This window comes from Pollachius pollachius (genome assembly GCF_949987615.1).
Source record: "Pollachius pollachius genome assembly, chromosome: 1".
Classification (NCBI taxonomy): Eukaryota; Metazoa; Chordata; class Actinopteri; order Gadiformes; family Gadidae; genus Pollachius; species Pollachius pollachius.
In genome coordinates, this window is record NC_136934.1 from 52,271,754 (window position 1) to 52,294,068 (window position 22,315).

Genomic DNA, 22,315 nt, shown 5'->3' on the forward strand with positions numbered 1-22,315 from the left:
CAGGGAGCGGAGCCATGTAGTCTTTCTCATTGTGTTTTCTCTACAGACTTTAACTGAACAATTGCACAATAAACGGTCAAACTCTTGACATGAAAAATTATCATTTAAATCCACAAACAACATATGTGTAATCCGGGGCATATAAAGACTGGGACCAGAAGATAATTACTTTCTCTTCATTGAAACCCATTTATATTTTTCAATCTCATAGGTCCCATGGGCTCTACCGGAAAGGGCGTGACTTCGCCTCCCCCCCCCACCCCCAAGCTGATGTTTGCGTTCCTGTTTTTGTCCTCTGATGGGTGCCGTAGTCTCACATGGCCAGCCTCCGGTTGTCATGGAGGTCAGACCTTCATCCTAACAGTAAATCAACGGACAGATTGTTTTGTTTGACTCCCGTCGCAGCACAGGATTTATTATACAACACATAAAATAATGACACTGTGGTCGTTTATAGTCTGGAAAGACTCAAATTGAACATCCTAGTTTTACGTTGTGAAACAGCCTTCTGCTGAAACATGTTATACGTCTGAGCCTCGCAGATAAGCACGGTTATGAAACACGATCAACTTTAAAACTTCTCAAAGTAGCAAAGACATATTCCTAAACAATAAATAGTCAAAATTATCTTCTACCAGTTGCTTCTGCTTCCAGTTATGTTTGCTCTTGCCTTGTGTGAGTCCAACACCGCTCTCTACTGGCCACGGGGGAATTACATGCAGAAGCAGGTTTCAGGCTTCTGGCAGATCGATGAATGCAAGCACACAAGGGGGTCTGCTCTAGACCGGACTACTGGGAAGGCGTAGGCAGGTGAGGCTGGGTCCAGTGCTCATCATGAGTCAGGTGCGATTGGGTGCCTCCCCGGGTCTCCCAGTCTCCCAGTCTCCTAGGCTGGGTACCCCCAGCCCATTCCGCCAGCGATTTGAATTCGCCCTGCATAAGGGGTCTGGAGAAGAGCAACACATTTCTTTCTGCTTCCCATAGGTTTTTGCGGGAGCATATCACCAAGCTGGCCTTTCCACCCTGGCGCGCTATTGGCTGATTTAACACAATGACGACAGGGAACCGACGGCAAGCAGCCAATCGCGTACAGAGTCAGTTGAACAAGGCCCGTTGATCACGCCTCTTGTGCTGAAGAAAATGACCGCAGCCTCCCCAGACCAAGCTCAATCTACGATTGAGCTTGGTCTGGCAATAGCCAGCCTCCCAGTCTCCCAGCCTCCCACACTGGAGAGCAAATAGTCTGAAGCCTCAGTTATGATGTCAGAGATCGGGTCCCTGACTGGAGCTCCTCTACCACCCGTGAAGTCTTGACCTGTCTGACTCCACACAGCCTTCTGGATCTCATTCTCCCGGTGGCCATGTTGGCTCCAGGTTGACTCCTCCCGCTAGCTGGGTGGGGGAACTGGATGTAGAATTCGCAGTTCAAATGACGTTAAAATGCAGAGTGAAGCAGCGGAAGAGGGTTGAGGTCCTTGTAGTCTTTTAAAGGAAGTGTTGGCTGTTCAGCTTGTAGTTCCTTCTAGGCCAGCATCCTGCCTCTAGGTAACGGTCGGTGGCAGCGACGACACGGAAAACATATTTACAAACACAGATACAGACACTGTCCAACTGAAGCGTCCAAACGACCACGGATTAAACCTGCTCGTTAAAGGTCCTTAAAGCAGGAGTGAGTCCGGTCATTAAAGCAGGAGAGGCAGCATCCTGCCTCTAGGTAACGGTCGGTGGCAGCGACGACACGGAAAACATATTTACAAACACAGACACAGACACTGTCCAACTGAAGCGTCCAAACGACCGCGGATTAAACCTGCTCGTTAAAGGTCCTTAAAGCAGGAGTGAGTCCGGTCATTAAAGCAGGAGTTCATATGCACAGACCCATGCACAGTCACGTCCAGGCGTGACTGTGTGTGTGGACGAATGTTGGATCACTGAGGTCTCTTAAGACGTGGGGGGGTGTCCAAGGTGGTGTCTTCTGAAGCCGGTTCAGACCGGCGTGCTCCAGTCCAAACCGGTGCGGGCGGTTCTGCGGTCAGAGAGGGGAGGGGGCGGGTTTCCGGGGGACGGCCGGCTTCGACGGAGGAGGAGGAGCCCGTCTGGAGGAAACAGAGATGGAGAGTCACCGTGACAATCTACTTCATCATCATCATCATCATCATCATCATCATCATCACAGCCTTGCACACACACATTACACAATCTCTCTCTTACTCAGTCACACACTCAATCTCACACACACACACACCCACACACCCCTGTACCTGTTGGGTAGGCCTGCAGGGGCGACAGCTCTGGGGGGAGGGTGGGTGAGGACGGGGGCGTACCCGGGCTGGCGGGGGTGAGGGGGGAGGTCCAGGGGGGAGGGTTTGGCTGGGACCGGGGGTTTGGGACGGACCGGGACCTGGGCAAAGGACCACGGAAACGGTGTCAGACCTTTACAGTAGGGCCTTTACCCATGATGCATCACCCCCACCCACCCTGACCTTACCCACACCAGACCTGTTCTGGATTCCACCAATCCCTGAATCACCGCCATACTCTGGATTCAACCAAAGCGTTTGAAGTGCACAATTTATTTAAACTCTACAGAACCATTTCCACCACATCATTCAGCATCAAGAGATTAGTATTCGGGCGAGATACTCACGTTTAGATTAAGTCCCCAGACCTTGAGATTCCACCACATCAACCACAAACGAATCAATCGATCAACACCATCATTATGAACATTCTCACACTAGTGGACTACTGCTATGTTAGCTACATGCTAACTACGTGCTAGCTCCGAGCGGGTACCTGGCCCAGAGTTTGCTTGGGGTCTGGAGGAAGAGGTCTGTTTGGAGGCGCGGGTCTGACCTGCGGCTGGAGGTATTAACGCCGGAAAGAAGAGAGAGGAAGAAAGCAGTGCAGGTGACACAGCCGCTGGCACACTGACGGAGAGATGGCTAGCTCCTCCCGCCTCACGTCAGGCCAGCAGGATGCAGGAAAGCCGTGACATGGATTAGATGTTCTCGGTGCACCGACCACACTGTTAGACTGACCACCCTACAGCATGTTTAAAGCTAACCCGTGGAAGCTGAGCTAGCCCAGACATCAAGAACTCTTTGAATTCTGAACCGTAGCTTTCAAAACCTCCCTGCTGACTGGATTTCAAGGGGTGTGCACACTGGCCCTACAAACACCAACACCCAACGATAGAACGTTCATTGAAGCCTTCAGGCTCCTCATTATAAGACCCATGCTTAAGGACAGCTAGCCAACTCCACACGAGCTGCAGAATCCCTCTCTGTCTTCCACACCGGACGCCTCGCCTCTCTGAGAGCATGAACACTTCCTTGTGTTTAGAAACTTGGTCAAGCAGCCCTTTGACATGTATTAGTAGCTTCTCTCACTTCTGAATCTTCTCAGCTTCCCCTTGTAACTGGCACTTTGGATCAAAGCTTATCCTTAAAGACAAAATTTCAGCTTGTGTTATTTCTCTAAATGTCACGACATGGGAAGTGGAGCCCTTACATATTATTACAGCAGCGCACATGATTTAAAAACGGACAACTCATTAAATACTTGAGCCAAAGAGGTGGGTACCGTAGGGGACACCATAGGTGTGTCGTAGGGTTTGCCTTAGGTGCCTATTGCTCTCTACGCTCTGGCTTGCTTTCTGGGACTAGAATGGGGTGTTTGATTTACATTCTGGACATTGTTTGGCCACGCCAGTAGCCAAGAGGCCAACGGCTAGGGTCCCACCAGGCCCACGGTGTCACAACATGTCTCTGAGGAGAAGTGCGATGCCTGTGGGGTAGCTGAGGACCCTTCACATCCTGGACTAAACAACGTACGACCCTACACAGGATGCAGGTTCAAACTACCTCCATGATTACTGACACCTTAACTCCACCCCTCACTTCTGAAGTGTGGGATGTCTTGTCGAACATCGCCCGGTCACTACAGGCTACCATGTCTGACAGAACGCTCTCACAGGTCGGTCAAACGCAGAGAGCAGATGCTGTTGTGTAAGCAGAACCACAAGAAGTAGACTAGCCTGTGGCTGTGATTGTTCTCTGGTCAGCAGATCTACTTCTACTTTGAAAGCAGAAGTAGAGCTATGCCAGCTATACTACCAGGTGACTTCAGTTTATGGACTGGGACCCAATGAAGAAGAATGGAATAATTCCTAACTGTGGATTCCTGACGTCCTGAGCGCCTCATCTTTGCTTGCAATGGCACAACACAATGACACCACACTATGATAAGAAGCTATTCTACAACACAGTGGTACAACACTATGCTAAGAAGCTATGCTACAGTGCTCTGCTACAACAGACAAGACAAGGTGATTAAGTTGTGCTTATCTGCAATGCTGATAGGCTAGCACCATATGAGCCATGCTACTGCTCGATTAGAGGGTCTGATTATGTCACAGCTTAAATTAGACTTTTGATTTGTAAAGTCGAGGACTTTACAAATCATACAACGTTGTTTCCTCCACATCCATGTGGAGGAAATGCACTTTGCATCTAGGACACATGCACTTTGCATCTAGGACAAACGCTAGACAGACAGACAGACGGACGACGAGGCCGTGGTGACAGCCAGTGACTGTACCTGATGGGCGGGGGTATAGGGGTCGGGGGGGAGTGGCTTGGAGGGTGCAGTGCGGCGCTGGAGGGAGGGAAGTCAATAAGTAAATAGCAGCAACAGCGCCTTCTGTGGTAGATACTGGTCACTGCAAGAGCCTTTTCTGATTGGGCAATTATCAGAAAAAATTGAATCAGAAAACCAGAAAAAAGTTTAAAAAAAAAGAAAAAGTAAATCAGAAAACAAATATAAGGTAAGATGTACCCAGTTATTTGCAGACTGGACATTGAGGTATAAATTTAGGCAATCGTTTTTCTTTTTGTTTTTAGTTCGTGGTAATAGGTGACCTTCTTTCACTTCTTATAACAAATGTACTTATTGTAACAAATGCACTTATTGTAAGTCGCTTTGGATAAAAGCGTCTGCTAAATGCCCTAAATGTAAATGTAAATGTGACCACTTCCAGGTGAAATGAAACTTCATCGAGTTCCTCAGCGACATTTCAGGAATCCGGCTTTGTTTTCACTTCAGGTGAAAACGAAGACCAGATTTAACACTCAGCAGCATGATGTCAGTCGTTGCGGTATAGTGCAGCAACACACCCAGAACCCATGTAGACACTAAACACCTAGAAACACATGGACATAAAACGCAACACAACGCACACTGCTCTAGATCTGAGCAAACGACTGTGAGCGACTACAGCCGCAGAGACAGACAGACTGACAGACCTACAAACAGACCGACAGTCAAGCAGACCGACAGACAGACAGGCTGACTGACCTACAAACAGACCGACAGACAGACAGACCGACAGACAGGCAGACAGACCGACAGACAGAGACTACCGGTGGTGGATAAGTACTCTGATACCGTCCTGAAAAGTAAATTACCCTCGGAAAACGGTATTTTGACCTGCTGTAATCATCCACCTCAGATAAAATCAGTAGTAGGAAAAGTACTACTCGCTTGGCTCAGTGTGGATGGCAAACTGCCATTCTCCCTTAGCGACAGTCAGCTCAACAAGAGGAGGGCTGTCAATAGTAGTAATGTAAGGTAACAATCCAAGTAGTACTGAGTATGTTTAAGTCTTTGATCAATAAAGTGTAGAAAAAAGTTGAACAGATATTCAGTTGTTGAGTAAAAGTACTTTCCACCCCAGTACACGACTAGAAACAGACAGGCTAACTAATCCCTCTAGAGACTAGAGACTAGCACCCTGTGTTAGCATCTAGCACGTTAGCACACAGTAGCGGACGCTAATCGCTAAGCAATAGCTGGGCGCGGTTACCTGGAGCTTTTTAAGCTCAGGGTCAGGGGGGAGGGGCTTAGTGGGAGGAGCAGGCCTGTCATGAACCTGATAGGAGAAAAAAAACATGAAGCAGATGCTGATCGGCCAATGAGAAGACATGCAGAGAGGCGGGGGGGGGCGGGGGTGATCGCTGCCAGATGGGTCAATCTGTCAGACAAGCACACATGTTAATGGGAGGAGCGAAGCGGACGGATGACCTTTCAAACGCCAGTCAGGTTGCCGTGGTTACCTTGTTGGCGGGCGGGGTCAGGGGAATCTCTCCGTGGCCGTTCCACTGGTAGCGGAGCGGCTGCACGTGCTCCCCGTTGTAGTCGTCCACTCGCTCTGACACCGGAGTCCTGCCCAGCAAACACCTCGTTAAGCAGCTTGTTAATCACCTCGTTAAACCTTGTTAATCACCTTTGATTCCCCCCCGGCCCCCGGCCTGAAGGAGCTGAGATCAATCCCCCTCCAACCTCTATCCCTTGGTGAGATCCACCAAGGGTGACCTCTGACCTCTACCACATCAACAAGGGTGACCTCTGACCTCTAACACATCAACAAGGGTGACCTCTGACCTCTACCACATCAACAAGGGTGACCTCTAACCTCTAGCCTTTATCACATCAACAAGGGTGACCTCTGACCTCTAACACATCAACAAGGGTGACCTCTGACCTCTACCACATCAACAAGGGTGACCTCTGACCTCTAAGCTTTATCACATCCATAAGGGTGACCTCTGACCTCTACCACATCAACAAGGGTGACCTCTGACCTCTAAGCTTTATCACATCCATAAGGGTGACCTCTGACCTCTACCACATCAACAAGGGTGACCTCTAACCTCTAACCTTTATTACATCAGCAAGGGTGACCTCTGACCTCTATCGCATCACAATCAGAACACAAACTACATGACAGAGGAGAGCCAGCAGAGGGATTCTTTACTCTTAAACCACAACACCGAGTCCTCCCTGCTGTCCCTCGGCTGTCTAACCCCAAACACAACACTGAGTCCTCCCTGCTGTCCCTCGGCTGTCTAACCCCAAACACAACACTGAGTCCTACCTGCTGTCCAGCGGCTGGGCATCAAACCCGGTCCCACAGTCCTCACAGTGGGCCACACTGCATCACGCAAACCATCAACCAATCAGAACTCAGCCTTTAACCAATCAACCAATCAGAACTCAGCTATTAACCAATCAACCAATCAGAACTCAGCCTTTAACCAATCAACCAATCAGAACTCAGCCATTAACCAATCAACCAATCAGAACTCAGCCATTAACCAATCAACCAATCAGAACTAGATTTTGACCAGTTCAGATTTTGAGAGTTCACCTAGACTCTGCATAGCCTCACCCCTTACCCCTTACCCCCTTACACCCCTCTTATGCATTAATAATGTGTTGTACGTCATGGCGCTTAAAAATAGTACTTAGCGTTGTGTAGCCTCCTATGCTCGGCACTTGGTTTTATGAACATCCTTACTGTACCCAAAGCGATATATTGTTTCTCCTTCTTCTGACAAATGTACTTATTGTAAGTCGCTTTGGATAACAGCCTCTGCTAAATGCCCTCAATGAAGATGTCAATTTAAATTAACCAATCAACAATCTGCTAATTGGTGAAACATGGGGGTGAGACAGGGGGTGAGGGGAGGTGAGGTGGGGGTGAGACGGGGGTGAGGTGGGGGTGAGGCGGGTTACCGGTTGTGCTGGCGGCTCTTGTTGAAGGGGCCCCCGGCCCCGAGACACAGCAGGCCACGCCGGCACCGCGGGAACCGCAGCATGAGGAAGAGGAGGACCACGGGCAGGACGAAGAGGAAGATGACCAGCAGGGCCACGCGCACCGGGTCCGTGCCTGGAGGGGGACACCTCGTTACACACACAGAGGGGCCCTCACACACACACACTCAGAGGGGCCCTCACACACACACACAGAGGGGCCCTCACGCACACACACTCAGAGGGGCCCTCACACACACAGAGGGGCCCTCACACACACACACAGGGGCCCTCACACACACTCAGAGGGGCCCTCACACACTCAGAGGGGCCCTCACACACTCAGAGGGGCCCTCACACACACACACTCAGGGGGGCCCTCACACACACACAGAGGGGCCCTCACACACACACACTCAGAGGGGCCCTCACACACACAGAGGGGCCCTCACACACACACACTCAGAGGGGCCCTCACACACACAGAGGGGCCCTCACACACACACAGAGGGGCCCTCACACACACACACACACGGGGCCCTCACACACACAGAGGGGCCCTCACACACACACACACAGGGGCCCTCACACACGGGGCCCTCACACACAGGGGCCCTCACACACACACACACGGGGCCCTCACACACACACACACGGGCCCTCACACACACACATAGGGGCCCTCACACACACACACACGGGGCCCTCACACACACAGAGGGGCCCTCACACACACACACAGGGGCCCTCACACACACACACAGGGCCCTCACACACACACACACGGGGCCCTCACACACACAGAGGGGCCCTCACACACACAGAGGGGCCCTCACACACACAGAGGCCCTCACACACACACTTAGAGGGGCCCTCACACACACACTCAGAGAGGACCTCACACACACACACACACATAGGGGCTCTCACACACACACACACACACACACACACACGGGGCCCTCACACACACAGAGGGGCCCTCACACACACACAGAGGGGCCCTCACACACACACACACGGGGCCCTCACACCCACTCAGAGGGGCCCTTAAACTCAGAGGGGCTCGAATCGAGGTGTCCCTGAGCGAGACTCCTCGCCCTCACTGCTTCTGACGAGCTGGCTGTCGCCCTGCGTGGCCCACTCCTCCGTCGGTGTGTGAATGTGTGCATGGATGGATGAACCTATGTGTGAATGGGTGAATGTGTTGTGTGAATGTGTTGTGTGAATGGGTGAACGTGCTGTGTGAACGGGTGAATGTCAGGCAATATTGTAAAGTATATATACAGTATGAACCCGCTCCTGAACGGGCTGGTTTGGGGAGGAAGGGTCCTTACTTCCGGGGGTCCGGGAGGGGCCGCTGTCCACGCTGCCCCCGTGCCCGGCGTAGCGGCACTCCGGGGGGCCCCAGCCCACCTCACAGTGGCAGTTCCTGTTGCTGTTGCACACCTGACACACAACACACGCAACAGCCGCACGACACACACACACACACACAGAGTACACACAGGTCTGAGAGGAGTGCTGTGGGTCCTGCCACACGGTGTGCCGTGCGTTCCACGTCCTCGTCACTGTACCGTAGCGTCCTAATGTTCTACCACACGGCTCTCCTCGATGCCGTGGAACGCTCCGTTCACTTGCATGGGCCTCCCCGACGCACCGGCCGTCAATTATGTTTCGATAACGGACCGTTGCTAACCATATAATGGCCGCTGTCAAGGAAAGTGGAATTCTTTGCCTCTGATTCACGTCTTTCGTAACACTCCGCAAGTAGTCCGGTAATTAATCAACCCCGGCCTACTCGGTTGCTAAGCGACGTCAGCGTCTTTGCCGGACTATTTCTCTGCTGCTCTACACTACGGAAGGTAATTGTAAAAAGACGTCTGAGGCAATTTTTTCGTTTGAGGCAAGTAGCCGTGTATAAGTGGGATAATGTATAGATCGTCGCCGGCCGTTATCGGGAATAAGCCCCTTCAGGAAGAAGCCAGACGCCTCCGCTTCGCGTCGGTGTCCTGTTCGCCCTGTCAGGGCTTATTTTCCCGCTAATGACCGGCGTTCTGTACATTATCCCTTACATACTGTGTGTGTATCTCATCATTATAACATTAATATTATAGATATCAAGCCCTGCTGGACTCACCCCGTGCCCGTTACACTTCCCCCGGCACTCATCCACCCGGAACACGGACACGTCCTGACACCGCTGGTCCACACACGCCTGGACGCACAAACACACAAACGCACACTCACAAATACACACAGACACACACTCCAGTTCTCTCTGGAAATAAGAGTCTGACGGTTTGGATCTGTCAAACATCCTTATGGGGTCTAGAGAGAGAACCCTACCTTGTGGGGTTCTAGAGGGGGGCCCTACCTTGGGGGTTCTAGAGGGGGGCCCTACCTTGGGGGTTCTAGAGGGGGGCCCTACCTTGGGGGTTCTAGAGGGGGGCCATACCTTGGGGGGTCTAGAGGGGGGCCCTACCTTGAGGGGTCTAGAGGGGGGCCCTACCTTGGGGGTTCTAGAGGGGGGCCCTACCTTGGGGGTTCTAGAGCGGGGCCCTACCTTGGGGGTTCTAGAGGGGGGCCCTACCTTGGGGGGTCTAGAGGGGGGCCCTACCTTGGGGGTTCTAGAGGGGGGCCCTACCTTGGGGGTTCTAGAGGGGGGCCCTACCTTGGGGGTTCTAGAGGGGGGCCATACCTTGGGGGGTCTAGAGGGGGGCCCTACCTTGAGGGGTCTAGAGGGGGGCCCTACCTTGGGGGTTCTAGAGGGGGGCCCTACCTTGGGGGTTCTAGAGCGGGGCCCTACCTTGGGGGTTCTAGAGGGGGGCCCTACCTTGGGGGGTCTAGAGGGGGGCCCTACCTTGGGGGTTCTAGAGGGGGGCCCTACCTTGGGGGTTCTAGAGGGGGGCCCTACCTTGGGGGTTCTAGAGGGGGGCCCTACCTTGGGGGGTCTAGAGGGGGGCCCTACCTTGGGGGTTCTAGAGGGGGGCCCTACCTTGGGGGGTCTAGAGGGGGGACCTACCTTGGGGGGTCTAGAGGGGGGCCGTACCTTGGGGGTTCTAGAGGGGGGCCCTACCTTGGGGGTTCTAGAGGGGGGCCCTACCTTGTGGGGGCCGCAGGCGGTGCCCTGGGCCACGCTGGCGGGGTCCGAGACGTCGTCCCCCAGGTCCAGGTAGGTTCCCCGGCAGACCAGGTCGCTGTGGTTGAACTGGACCTTGGTGGTCAGGATCTCAGCGCCGCTGGAGAGAACCGGCCGCTCGCTGCCCCCCTGGCACTGGAGCTTACCACACAGAATGTCCCTGGGGGAGAACACACACACACGTCATACACATGATCACACACACACTTTCAGACACACAGACCGTCATACACAGGTACACACACGATCATACACACACATACACACGCTCACCGCACTGAACGTTCCTGAAGGGGGAACACACACACACACACGTCATACACATGATCATACACACACAACATCATACACACACACACACACACACGATCATACACACACAACGTCACACACACACGTCATACAGAGATACACACGCTTACTGCACAAAACGTCCCAGGTGGGGGAACACACACATTCACACACAGACACACACACACACGATCACAAATGCACACACATACATAGGCTTAACACAAAGCATGTCCCTGAGGGACAGAGCAGCGTCATACACATACACATATACACACACACACACACACACACACACACACACACATACACACACACACACACAAGAGATCATAAACAAACACACACACATATACACACAGAGACACAAGCGATCATAAACAGCCACACACATACACACACACACATACACACAGAGACACAAGCGATCTTAAACACACACACACACACACACACACACACACACACACTGTTTAGTACTGGGTGTTCTTACGCGCTCCTGCAGGCGACGTAGGAGCCGTTGGACGTCTGGCCGCAGTTGCCGTATTTATTCCCTTGTTTGTTGACGGAGGAGAAGCAGAGGTGCGGGGCATGGCTGGCATCTGGACAGACAGACAGGCAGACAGACAGGTAGACGGAGAGACACACAGACAGGTAGAGAGACAGGTGGACGGAGAGACACACAGACAGGTAGACACGCAGACAGACACGTAGACAGACGGGCAGTCAGGCGACGGCAGTCTTGATGGGTGAGTGGTGAGCGGGCGGGTTTGACCCGACGCTTTAGGGAGAGGGAAGCTGTGTCGCTCTGCTACTGGGTACCAGAGCTCTGAACTGGGACTGGGACTGCTTAACTGGGAGCAGAGAGGGCGTCTGTTTAAGGTGGGCTGCAGGTACACTGCAGTGGGGAGACAACCCATCTGAGTGCGACACTACACAGACCCCCTGCTGCTAGATTATACTATAGTATGGGCCATTGGGGATTGAACCCAGAACCTTTCAGGTGGGCTTGGACCCCCCTGATCGCTGCCCCGTCCAGGCTGCCCACTGGTTGACTATACCAAGCTATACTAAACTAAACTATTCTCTCTATTGTAGTTATACTAAACTATACCGGTTATACAAAACTATACTCAATTCTATTAGCATATGCTACACGTGAACCTCCTAAGATGGCGCAATTTGATTGGTTTGCAATTTCGGGATAATGGGCAATATCCCGAGATTGAGATCTCAAACTCGGGATATAGCATGACGGTCGTCTCGTCACGCTAATAATACGCTATACTGTAGCAGGGTCCTTGGGTATGGGACCCAGACACCCCCCCCCCCCCCGACTCACTGGCTCCCCACAGCGCCTGGCACTGGGTGCTGAGGCTGGCGCAGGAGCCTCCGTAGCAGTAGGAGGCTCTGTCCTCGCACGGCTCCCCGTTCTGCAGGAACACGTTGGCCGGGCAGTGGGGCGACGCCCCCGTGCAGAACTCTGGGAGGTCGCACTCCCCCAGGGGGTCCCGGCACGGCCACCCTGCCGCCCGCAGCTGGGGGGGGACAGGGGGGACAGAGTTCTTCATAGTTGGCTCCGTCTTTGTGGTCAACGTGTGATTGAACTGTGTGTTTACGCCTGCGTGTGCGTGTGTCTGATTGTGTGTCTGTGTAAGTGTGTCTGTGTGTGCATATGTTTGTGTGTGCGTGTGTGTGTCTGATTGTGTGTGTGAGTGTTTTTGTGTGAGACTGTGTGTATGTGTATGTCTATATATGTGTGTTTCTTATTGCGTGTGTGTGTGCGTGTGTGCTTGTGTGTGTGTGTGTGTGTGTCTATATATGTGTGTGTGTGTGTCTGTGTATGTGTGTGTATACATGTTTTTGTGTGCGTGTGTGTGTGTCTATATATGCGTGTCTGTGTCTGTGTGTGTCTATATATGTGTGTGTGTGTGTGTGTGTGTGTGTGTGTGTGTGTGTGTGTGTGTGTGTGTGTGTGTGTGTGTGTGTGTGTGTGTGTGTGTGTGTGTGTGTGTGTGTGTGTGTGTCCTACCCTGCAGTCCTCACAGCAGGTGCCGTGGGCGGAGCACTGCGCTCCGGGCTGCAGTCTGCAGGTGGAGGCGTTACAGCACGGGTCATCACACTCCTGACCAATCACAGCACAGAACCACACCGTCACACGGAGAACACGCCCCTTCTACAGCACATCATGGTGTGATGCTACTGTTATCATGTTAGCATGTAGCCTGATGTTAGCATACAGTGTAATGTTAGCATGTAGCGTGACGTTAGCATGCAGCGTAATGTTAGCATGTAGGGTGATGTTAGCGTGTAGCGTGATGTAAGCATGCAGTGTGTTATATCATGTCGTATGATCGCTGCCCCCAGCAGGTAACATGTTAGCATGGAGCCTGATGTTAGCATGTAGCTTCATGTACAGAACCAGACACAGATTACTGCATGTGACCAGTGCCTTTGGTATTGATAGTTTCAGGGGTCAGTCCACACTGGGTTGTGTTGAACAGCCAAACACGCAATACTGACCTGAGCAATAAATCTGAGCGGAGCATTAAGGCTCACAATGAACAAGGCCTCAGTAAAGTAGTTGTAAGCGTTGTATCACAGTTCAGTATGTGCTACACGGGAACCTCCTGAGATGGCGCAATTTGATTGGTTCGCATAACTCAGGATATTGGGCAATAACCCATGATTGAGATCTCAAACTCGGGATATTGTTTTCATCTCAAAATGTCGCTTGACGGCTGTCTCGTCACGCTCATAAAAACAAATACACTGCTACTAAAAACAAATAAATCTCGGCAAAAAGTGTTATCTTGTTCAATTGTTAATATTTGTTAAATAGCGCAAGTCATCTGGATGTGATAAACAAATTAGAGTGACTGGGTATAACCGCTGGTCAGAGTCCAGGGTGACTCCCTCACATCCAGAAGTGAGAGGGGTTCACCGACCGGCCCGCAGGAATGACTCATTTCCTGTGGCGCTCCCTGGAACTCCCCAGTGAGTCTAAACATTCTCCTCTGTTCGGACAGCACTCTGAGCTCATCGACAAAGTAGCGTGTTGTAAGCATTAGCTCTACCGCCAGCGGCTATCGCATCAGTACGTTGCATGTCATTAACATTTAGCACGATATTAGCATGTTGCATGAAGTTAGCATGTAGCATGATGTTAGCATGTTGCATATTGTTAGCATGTAGCATGATGTTAGCATGTTGCTTGACGTTAGCATGAAGCGTGTTATTAGCAAGTAGTAAGATGTTCGCAAGTTTTGTGTTGTTGGCATGTAGCATGATGATAGCATGTAGTGTGTAATTAGCATTTAGCATGATCTTCTCATGTTTTGTGTTATTAGCATGCAGCATGATGTTAGCACGTTGTGGGTTGTTAGTATGTAGCATGAAGAAGGCATGAAGTTTCCTGTTAGCACGAAGCATGTTGTTTGCATGCAGCATGATGTTAGCATGTTTAGTGTTGTTAGCATGTTGCAAGTTGTTAGCATGTAGCATGATGTTAGCATTTATAGCGTTGTTAGCATGTAGCGTGATATTATCATCTTGCGTTGTTGTTAGCATGTAGCACGATGTTAGCATGATGCGCGTCGTTAGCATGTAACACAACGTTAGCATGCTGCGTGTCGTTAGCGTGTAGCCGTACCTCCAGCAGGCCGCAGTCACACTCCTCCCCCTTCTCCACGTAGAGGTTCCCGCAGCGCGCCCCCCCTAGCAGCCTCTCAGGCTGGGGCACGTTGAACAGGCACATGCCCCCGCCGTGGCCCAGGCTCAGGGTCAGGTCCCGGGCGCTGCAGCTGCTGAACAGCTGCCCCGGCATGAGCCTGGGGGGGTCAGAGGTCAGAGGTCAGGAGGGCCGGGGATCCGGGTCTGGAGAGCCACAGAACCAGAGGTGATATGAGTGGACGCAGTACCCAGCACGCCCCGCAGAGGGCGCCAGCTACCTGTGTGTGTGTGTGTGTGTGTGTGTGTGTGTGTGTGTGTGTGATTGGATGCAGTACCCAGTACGCCCAGCAGAGGGCGTACTGGGTACCCAAACACAGCCCCTGTGTTTGGGTGTTGATCCAGGGGCTTGGCGGTACTGTGTCACGGGATATTGACTCATAATCACTTCCTTATAAATGATGATTATTATGAAACGATATATAAAAAACAATAAGATAGCCAGTATCGCATGCTACGATGCTACAATGCTAGCATGCTAATCAGGGCACTGCGGAGGGCTCCATGATGAGGCCCCAGACGCACCTTGTTAAACATGATCAGTACTGGTACAGGTAGTACTGGTAGTACTGGTACTGATAGTACTGTAGTGGTAGTGGTACTACTGGTGGTACTGGTACTACTGGTGGTACTGGTAGTGGTACTGGTACCTACCCCGTGGAGGGCTCCATGATGCAGCCGCCCAGCTGCGCCTCATTCAACATGATAAGTACTGGTACTGGTACTGGTAGTAGTACTGGTAGTGGTACTGGTAGTGGTACTGGTACCTACCCCGTGGAGGGCTCCATGATGCAGCCGCCCAGCTGCGCCTCATTCAACATGATAAGTACTGGTACTGGTACTGGTAGTAGTACTGGTAGTGGTACTGGTAGTGGTACTGGTACCTACCCCGTGGAGGGCTCCATGATGCAGCCGCCCAGCCGCGCCTCATTCAACATGATAAGTACTGGTAGTACTGGTACTGGTACTGGTAGTAGTACTGGTAGTGGTACTGGTAGTGGTACTGGTACCTACCCCGTGGAGGGCTCCATGATGCAGCCGCCCAGCCGCGCCTCATTCAGGCACTGGCAGTGGCGCTCGGCCGTGTCGTGGCCCATCCCCAGGTTGTGGCCCAGCTCGTGAGCCACGGTGGAGGCCACGCCCAGGATGCTGACCAGGTGGTCCTGAGGACAGACAGGCAGACACACAGACAGGTGGAGAGACAGACGGGGTCAGTCAGACAGGTGGAGAGACAGACGGACAGACGGGGTCAGACAGACAGACGGGTGGAGAGACAGACAGACGGGTGGAGAGACAGACGGACAGACGGGTGGAGAGACAGACAGACAGACAGGCAGACACACAGACGGGTGGAGAGACAGACAGGTGGAGAGACAGACAGACAGACAGACAGACAGGTGGAGAGACAGACGGACAGACGGGGTCAGACAGACAGACGGGTGGAGAGACAGACGGATAGACAGGTGGAGAGACAGACAGAAAGACAGGTGGAGAGACAGACAGACAGACAGGTGGAGAGACAGACAGACAGGTGGAGAGACAGACAGACAGAGTGAGCCAGACAGGCAGGAGAGTAGTCAGACAGACAGGTGACAAGTTAGACAGACAGGTTAGCAGACAGACAAAAAGATAGGTAACCAGACAGACAGACAGGAGACCAGTCAGACAGACAGGTAACCATACAGACAGACAGGTGACCAGTCAGACAGACAGGTTGGCAGTCAAACAGACTGGTTAGCAGACACACAGACAGACAGGTGAGCAGTGAGACAGACAGGAGACCAGAAAGACAGGTGAAGAGTCAAACAGAGAGGTTAGCAGACAGCCAGACAGACAGACAGGTGAACAGTCAGACAGGTAACGCACCACGTTGACTCCTCCTGACCGGTCTTTGGAGCACATGGACGACTGGGAGGCCATCCCCACCGTGGTGCCATCGAAAGACCCCCCCCTACACACACACACACACAGAGAGACACACACACACAGACATACACAGAGACACACACACACACACACAGGAACGCACACACACACACAGGAACGCACACACACACAGACACACACACACACACACACAGAGACACACACACACAGGAACGCACACACACACACACACACACAGACACACACACACACACAGGAACGCACACACACACACACACACACACACACACACAGGAACACACACACACAGACACACACACACACACACACACACACGCACGCACGCACACACACACACACACACAGGAATGCACACACACACAGACACACACACACACACAGAGACACACACCCGCACACACACACACACACACAGACACACATTCACGCACACGAATGAACGCACACACACACACACACACGCACATGCACGCATGCACATACACACAAAGTAAAGTCAATAAACATGAACAATCCATAAATAGCATCCTCTCAATGCAGGCGTCACACAGTGACCAAATGAACTCCACCCCGAAGCATAATGAGGTGTGATGACGGACAGGTCACACTGCAGGTGAGGCCTGTCCGTCATCATGATGTTGAGCTGAGGGGGGCGGGGCCTCACATGACCAGCTGGGCGTTGTCATGGTGAAGGCGGGGCAGCAGCTCGCGGCTCCTCCACTCCAGGAAGTGGTTGAGCGTGTCGGCAGGGCTCCGCTCCACGGCGATCCGGTCCTGGTCGCTCCAGATCTCCAAACCCACCAGGGCCACGCGCACGTTCAGGGGCCGGTAGAACTGGAGGGGGGGGGGAGGTAGAGAGAGGGAGGGGAGAGGGAGGGAGAGGGGGGGAGGGGGAAGGAGGGAGAGGGGGGGAGGGAGGGAGGGAGGGAGGGAGGGAGGGTCCAGATCACGGTGGTATATCCAGCAGGTCCAGTGAGACGAGGTGAACCCAGAGGAGGCTGTCTCACCCTTAGCTGCCTGTCTCACCCTTGGCAGCCTGTCTTACCCTCAGCAGCCTGTCTTACCCTCAGCAGCCTGTCTCACCCTCAGCAGCCTGTCTTACCCTCAGCAACCTGTCTCACCCTCAGCAGCCTGTCTCACCCTCAGCAGCCTGTCTCACCCTCAGCAGCCTGTCTTACCCAGTCCACCTGGTTGGCGATGTCGAGCAGGCGGTAGATGATGGTCTTGTTGCTCTTCTGATAGTTCACGTACTGGATCAATACACAGATTAATGAGAGTCAATAATGCTGCATAAGGATATCTCAGCAAGTCCTTTGTATAATAACATTGTGAGAACATTTCTTAATGAACTAAACCAGCAAGTTAGTATTAAAGAGCATATTGGAGACGTCCTCAATTGAGCAAATGAGGTCTAACCTAAAACCAAAATTAAAGTACATGCACACACACACACACAATCATAGACACAGACATACAGACAAACTCATAGACACACACACCCTTATACACACAAACACACACACACACACACAATCATAGACACAGACATACAGACAAACTCATAGACACACACACCCTCATACACACAAACACACACACACACACACAATCATAGACACAGACACACAGACAAACTCATAGACACCCACACCCTCATAGACACACACACACACACACACACACACAATTATGACACAGACACACAGACACAATCATAGACACACACACCCTCACACACACACACACGCACACACACACACAATTATAGACACAGACATACAAACTCATAGACACACACACCCTCATACACACACACACACACACACACACACACAATCATAGACACAGACATACACACACACCCTCATAGACACACACACACACACACACACACACACAATTATGACACAGACATACAGACACACTCATAGACACACACACCCTCATACACACACACACACACACACACACACACAATCATAGACACAGACATACAGACAAACTCATAGACACACACACCCTCATACACACACACACACACACGTGCACACACAGACACTCACCTCCTGATGGTCGGCCACCAGCACCAGCTCGATGTACTTGGTCTCAGAGACGATGTCTCTCTTTATCTGTACCAAGCAAACAAAGGTCAGAGGTCAGAGGTCAACCCCAGCAGCCAGCAGGTCAAAGGTCAACACAGGTCGGCCATCAAATGTAAACGAATCAAAGTATCTTTGGAATACGATAAACAACGCACAATAAACGACTACAACAAACTGTTACTTAGAAACATTACAAGCATATAAATGAACAGTAAATGCAGTTGGTCATCTGTAAACGGTATCAGCCCAAGTGGTTTGAATACATCTGGTCGTCAAGGCAACACTAGGCCCCTCCCTCTCAGTGAGGTCATCCCCACATCAAGGTGGGGTTTCCCTCTAGTGCCTTGCTCCACGGCCCGGGACAGCCCTCCTCACCCTGGGTGTGTGTGGGGCCGTGTGGAGGGGGGGCACGGGGCCGTGGGAGACCCCGCAGTCCCCGGGACCAGAGCCCTCCAGGGGCCCGGTACGGTACATCAGGTGGACCCCTCCTCCTCCTCCTCCTCCCCCCGCGGGGGGGTCGGCGGGGCGGAGCTCCCAGCTCAGCGTGGCGTTGAGGGCGACCACGCCCCTGTGGAGAGCAGAGCACAGCATGGGTCCTCCCCTTCCCGAGGTTCTACAGCGCTCTGAGAGCCGCTGTGCTGATTCATGGCCTCAGTGCTGTGCTGAGTCATGGCCCCAGTGCTCTGCTGAGTCATGGCCCCAGTGCTGTGCTGAGTCATGGCCCCAGTGCTGCGCTGCATGTGAGGAAACCTCTGACCACTGAGGAGCTACAGGAGAGAGGTTCTGCTGAGTCGTCAGATTCTGCCCTCTGCGTGGTGCTGTTCACACAACAAAACCATATATATATATATATGTACATACAAAAAAAATATACAAATATATATATAGATACATGTTTTTGGTTTACTGCTTCTGAACAAATCTTAGGGGTTCTTTGGGTCATACTACTCAGAACAACTTAGTATGTATAGTGTGAGTTGTGTAACCTCAATACTATAGTATTGAGGTTACACAATAAGAATAGAACGTGACTGTGTGGTGACGTCACAGCCCTCGTTATAACACAGCCAATCATCAGCCTCGAATGAGTACGACCCCGCCCAGCCGGTTTCTGATTGGCTGTGACGAGTGTTTAAGAAAACAGATTTCTCCAGAACAACGATCTCCCCGGTCAGGGTCTGATTTATAATTCAGAGGTCAGGTGATCTGTGATGAAACACACGCCGGGTGTTGAGAAGGAGCACGGATTAGCCTACTTCTCAGGGGTCAAGGGTCGCATGGATTAGCTAGATTAGGATTGGTCGGACAAACGCAGGCCCAGCGCAGGTCACGGCGCCTGAGGACCTGAAGGAGCTCGCTGTTCTCCCAGCACGGAGCTCCAACTCCCAGCACCCAGAGGGCAAAGGTCGACGCGTCACGCTTCCTACGAGGTGCCTGGCAGAAAGGTTTTCCCTCTTCCACCTCCGCTGGAGGTTATAGTATTATAGTATATAAGTACTAAAACTTTTAATACGATTAAATCTGGAAATGCGTAATATTACTAATCCGAGCCTCACTGCTATCACTGCAGCATCGGCTGGTTATTACTGCGGTCACTACCGCTGCTCAATGATAGTACTACAGTGCTATAAGTACTATTGCCCACTCATAGTGCTACAGTACTATAAAGCCCCTGTTCCACCGACGCTACCAGCACAACTCGCCTCGACTCGGCCCGCCTTTTTTCTGCGTTTCGATCGCCAAAATGAGGTACCTCATACCTGGTACCATCAGATACTAATGTGTGACGTAAAAAGGCTGCTGGCCACTGATTGGCCAGAGTGACGCCACGGGACGAGTAAGGATGAGCGCGACGTCCGAGCCTGAAACCCGACTCTTTAAATACTAGCATCAGCGTTCAGTCAGCAGTAGTGATTGACTACTGAACACGGCAGGATCAGCGCGCAAGAACCCGCCGTGGGCGGTGGCCGAGGTGGAGACGCTCCCGTGGGTAACCCTGTCTGTTTATGTGTCCCGGGACCCGCCCACGTTGAAGAGGTACTTTCTAGACGGAAGCACGACGTGCCTGGAAGCGCGCCGAGTCACGCCGCGCGAGTTGAGCGGGTGCTGTCGGAAGAGGGGCATGAGTACCACTGCCGTGCTTCATGAGGGGTGGAATGGGGCAGTACTGGTACCTGAGCCCGGAGCAGGTGCTCAGGGCCACCCTGGAGGTCAGGTACCCTCTCACCGTGCCCTGGTAGTAGCAGTGGGTCTGAGGAACACACACACACACACACACATTATATCAGTGTCCGTGTGTGTGGGTGTGTGTGCATGGGTGTGTGTGTGTTTATATCAGGGTCTGTGTGTGTGGGTGTGTGTGTATGGCTGTGTGTGTGGGTTTATATCAGTGTGTGTGTGTTTATATCACAGTGTCTACGTGTACGTGGGTGTGTGTTTGCGTGTGAATGTGTTTATATCAGTGTCTATGTGTGTGTGTGTGCATATCACAGCGTCTGTGTGTGTGTGTGTGTGTGCGTGCGTGTGTGCGTGTATATCACAGTGTCTGTGTGTACGTGGGTGTGTGTTCTCACTGGGGGGTCTGTCTCCGTGGAAACGCCCGTCCCGTTGGGCAGGTAGTAGAAGATGTTGGGGGCTTTGGGGAGCAGGTCGCTAAGGGTAGAACAGAGGTCAGAGGTCAGCGGGCCACTTCCCTCAACATGGTACAATACTCTCTAACCCCTACCTGCTCTACTGACCTGTCTCTGTACTGTCTAACCCCTACCTGCTCCTTAATGACCTGTCTCTGTACTGTCTCACCCCTACCTGCTCCTTAATGACCTGTCTCTGTACTGTCTAACCCCTACCTGCTCCTTAATGACCTGTCTCTGTACTGTCTAACCCCTACCTGCTCCTTAATGACCTGTCTTTGTACTGTCTAACCCCTACCTGCTCCTTAATGACCTGTCTCTGTACTGTCTAACCCCTACCTGCTCCTTAATGGCCTGTCTCTGTACTGTCTAACCCCTACCTGCTCCTTAATGACCTGTCTCTGTACTGTCTCACCCCTACCCCCTCCTTAATGACCTGTCTCTGTACTGTCTAACCCTACCTGCTCCTTAATGACCTGTCTCTGTACTGTCTAACCCCTACCTGCTCCTTAATGACCTGTCCCTGTACTGTCTAACCCCTACCTGCTCCTTAAGGACCTGTCTCTGTACTGTCTAACCCCTACCTGCTCCTTAATGACCTGTCTCTGTACTGTCTAACCTCTACCTGCTCCTTAATGACCTGTCTCTGTACTGTCTAACCCCTACCTGCTCCTTAATGACCTGTCTCTGTACTGTCTAACCCCTACCTGCTCCTTAATGACCTGTCTCTGTACTGTCTAACCCCTACCTGCTCCTTAATGACCTGTCTCTGTACTGTCTAACCCCTACCTGCTCCTTAATGACCTGTCTCTGTACTGTCTAACCCCTACCTGTTCCTTAATGACCTGTCTCTGTACTGTCTAACCCCTACCTGCTCCTTAAGGACCTATCTCTGTACTGTCTAACCCTTACCTGCT

The 22,315-nt window shown here is 52.1% G+C and overlaps 1 protein-coding gene across 3 annotated transcripts in view; it reads right to left on the reverse strand.

Annotated features, from left to right (window-relative positions):
* Positions 1-403: 403 nt before the first annotated feature.
* Positions 404-22,315, reverse strand: part of adam15 (ADAM metallopeptidase domain 15) — a 33,250-nt gene continuing 11,338 nt past the window's right edge. The window contains exons 4-22 of one of the 3 annotated variants that reach the window (XM_079745280.1): positions 21,342-21,420; positions 20,943-21,019; positions 19,144-19,336; positions 18,730-18,795; positions 17,845-17,916; positions 17,331-17,500; positions 16,625-16,709; positions 15,773-15,921; positions 14,682-14,859; positions 13,062-13,154; positions 12,372-12,567; positions 11,523-11,631; positions 10,703-10,898; positions 9,737-9,814; positions 8,934-9,045; positions 7,579-7,732; positions 6,117-6,225; positions 2,262-2,401; positions 404-2,096 (exon numbers count right to left, since the gene is read on the reverse strand). In XM_079745280.1, coding sequence (XP_079601406.1) covers positions 2,033-2,096; positions 2,262-2,401; positions 6,117-6,225; positions 7,579-7,732; positions 8,934-9,045; positions 9,737-9,814; positions 10,703-10,898; positions 11,523-11,631; positions 12,372-12,567; positions 13,062-13,154; positions 14,682-14,859; positions 15,773-15,921; positions 16,625-16,709; positions 17,331-17,500; positions 17,845-17,916; positions 18,730-18,795; positions 19,144-19,336; positions 20,943-21,019; positions 21,342-21,420 — 2,320 coding nt within the window. In that variant the 3' untranslated portion in view covers positions 404-2,032. Of the gene's footprint in view, positions 2,097-2,261; positions 5,933-6,116; positions 6,226-7,578; positions 7,733-8,933; positions 9,046-9,736; positions 9,815-10,702; positions 10,899-11,522; positions 11,632-12,371; positions 12,568-13,061; positions 13,155-14,681; positions 14,860-15,772; positions 15,922-16,624; positions 16,710-17,330; positions 17,501-17,844; positions 17,917-18,729; positions 18,796-19,143; positions 19,337-20,942; positions 21,020-21,341; positions 21,421-22,315 lie in introns of those variants that run through there. The other 2 variants (XM_079745282.1, XM_079745281.1) reach the window with 2 other exon arrangements.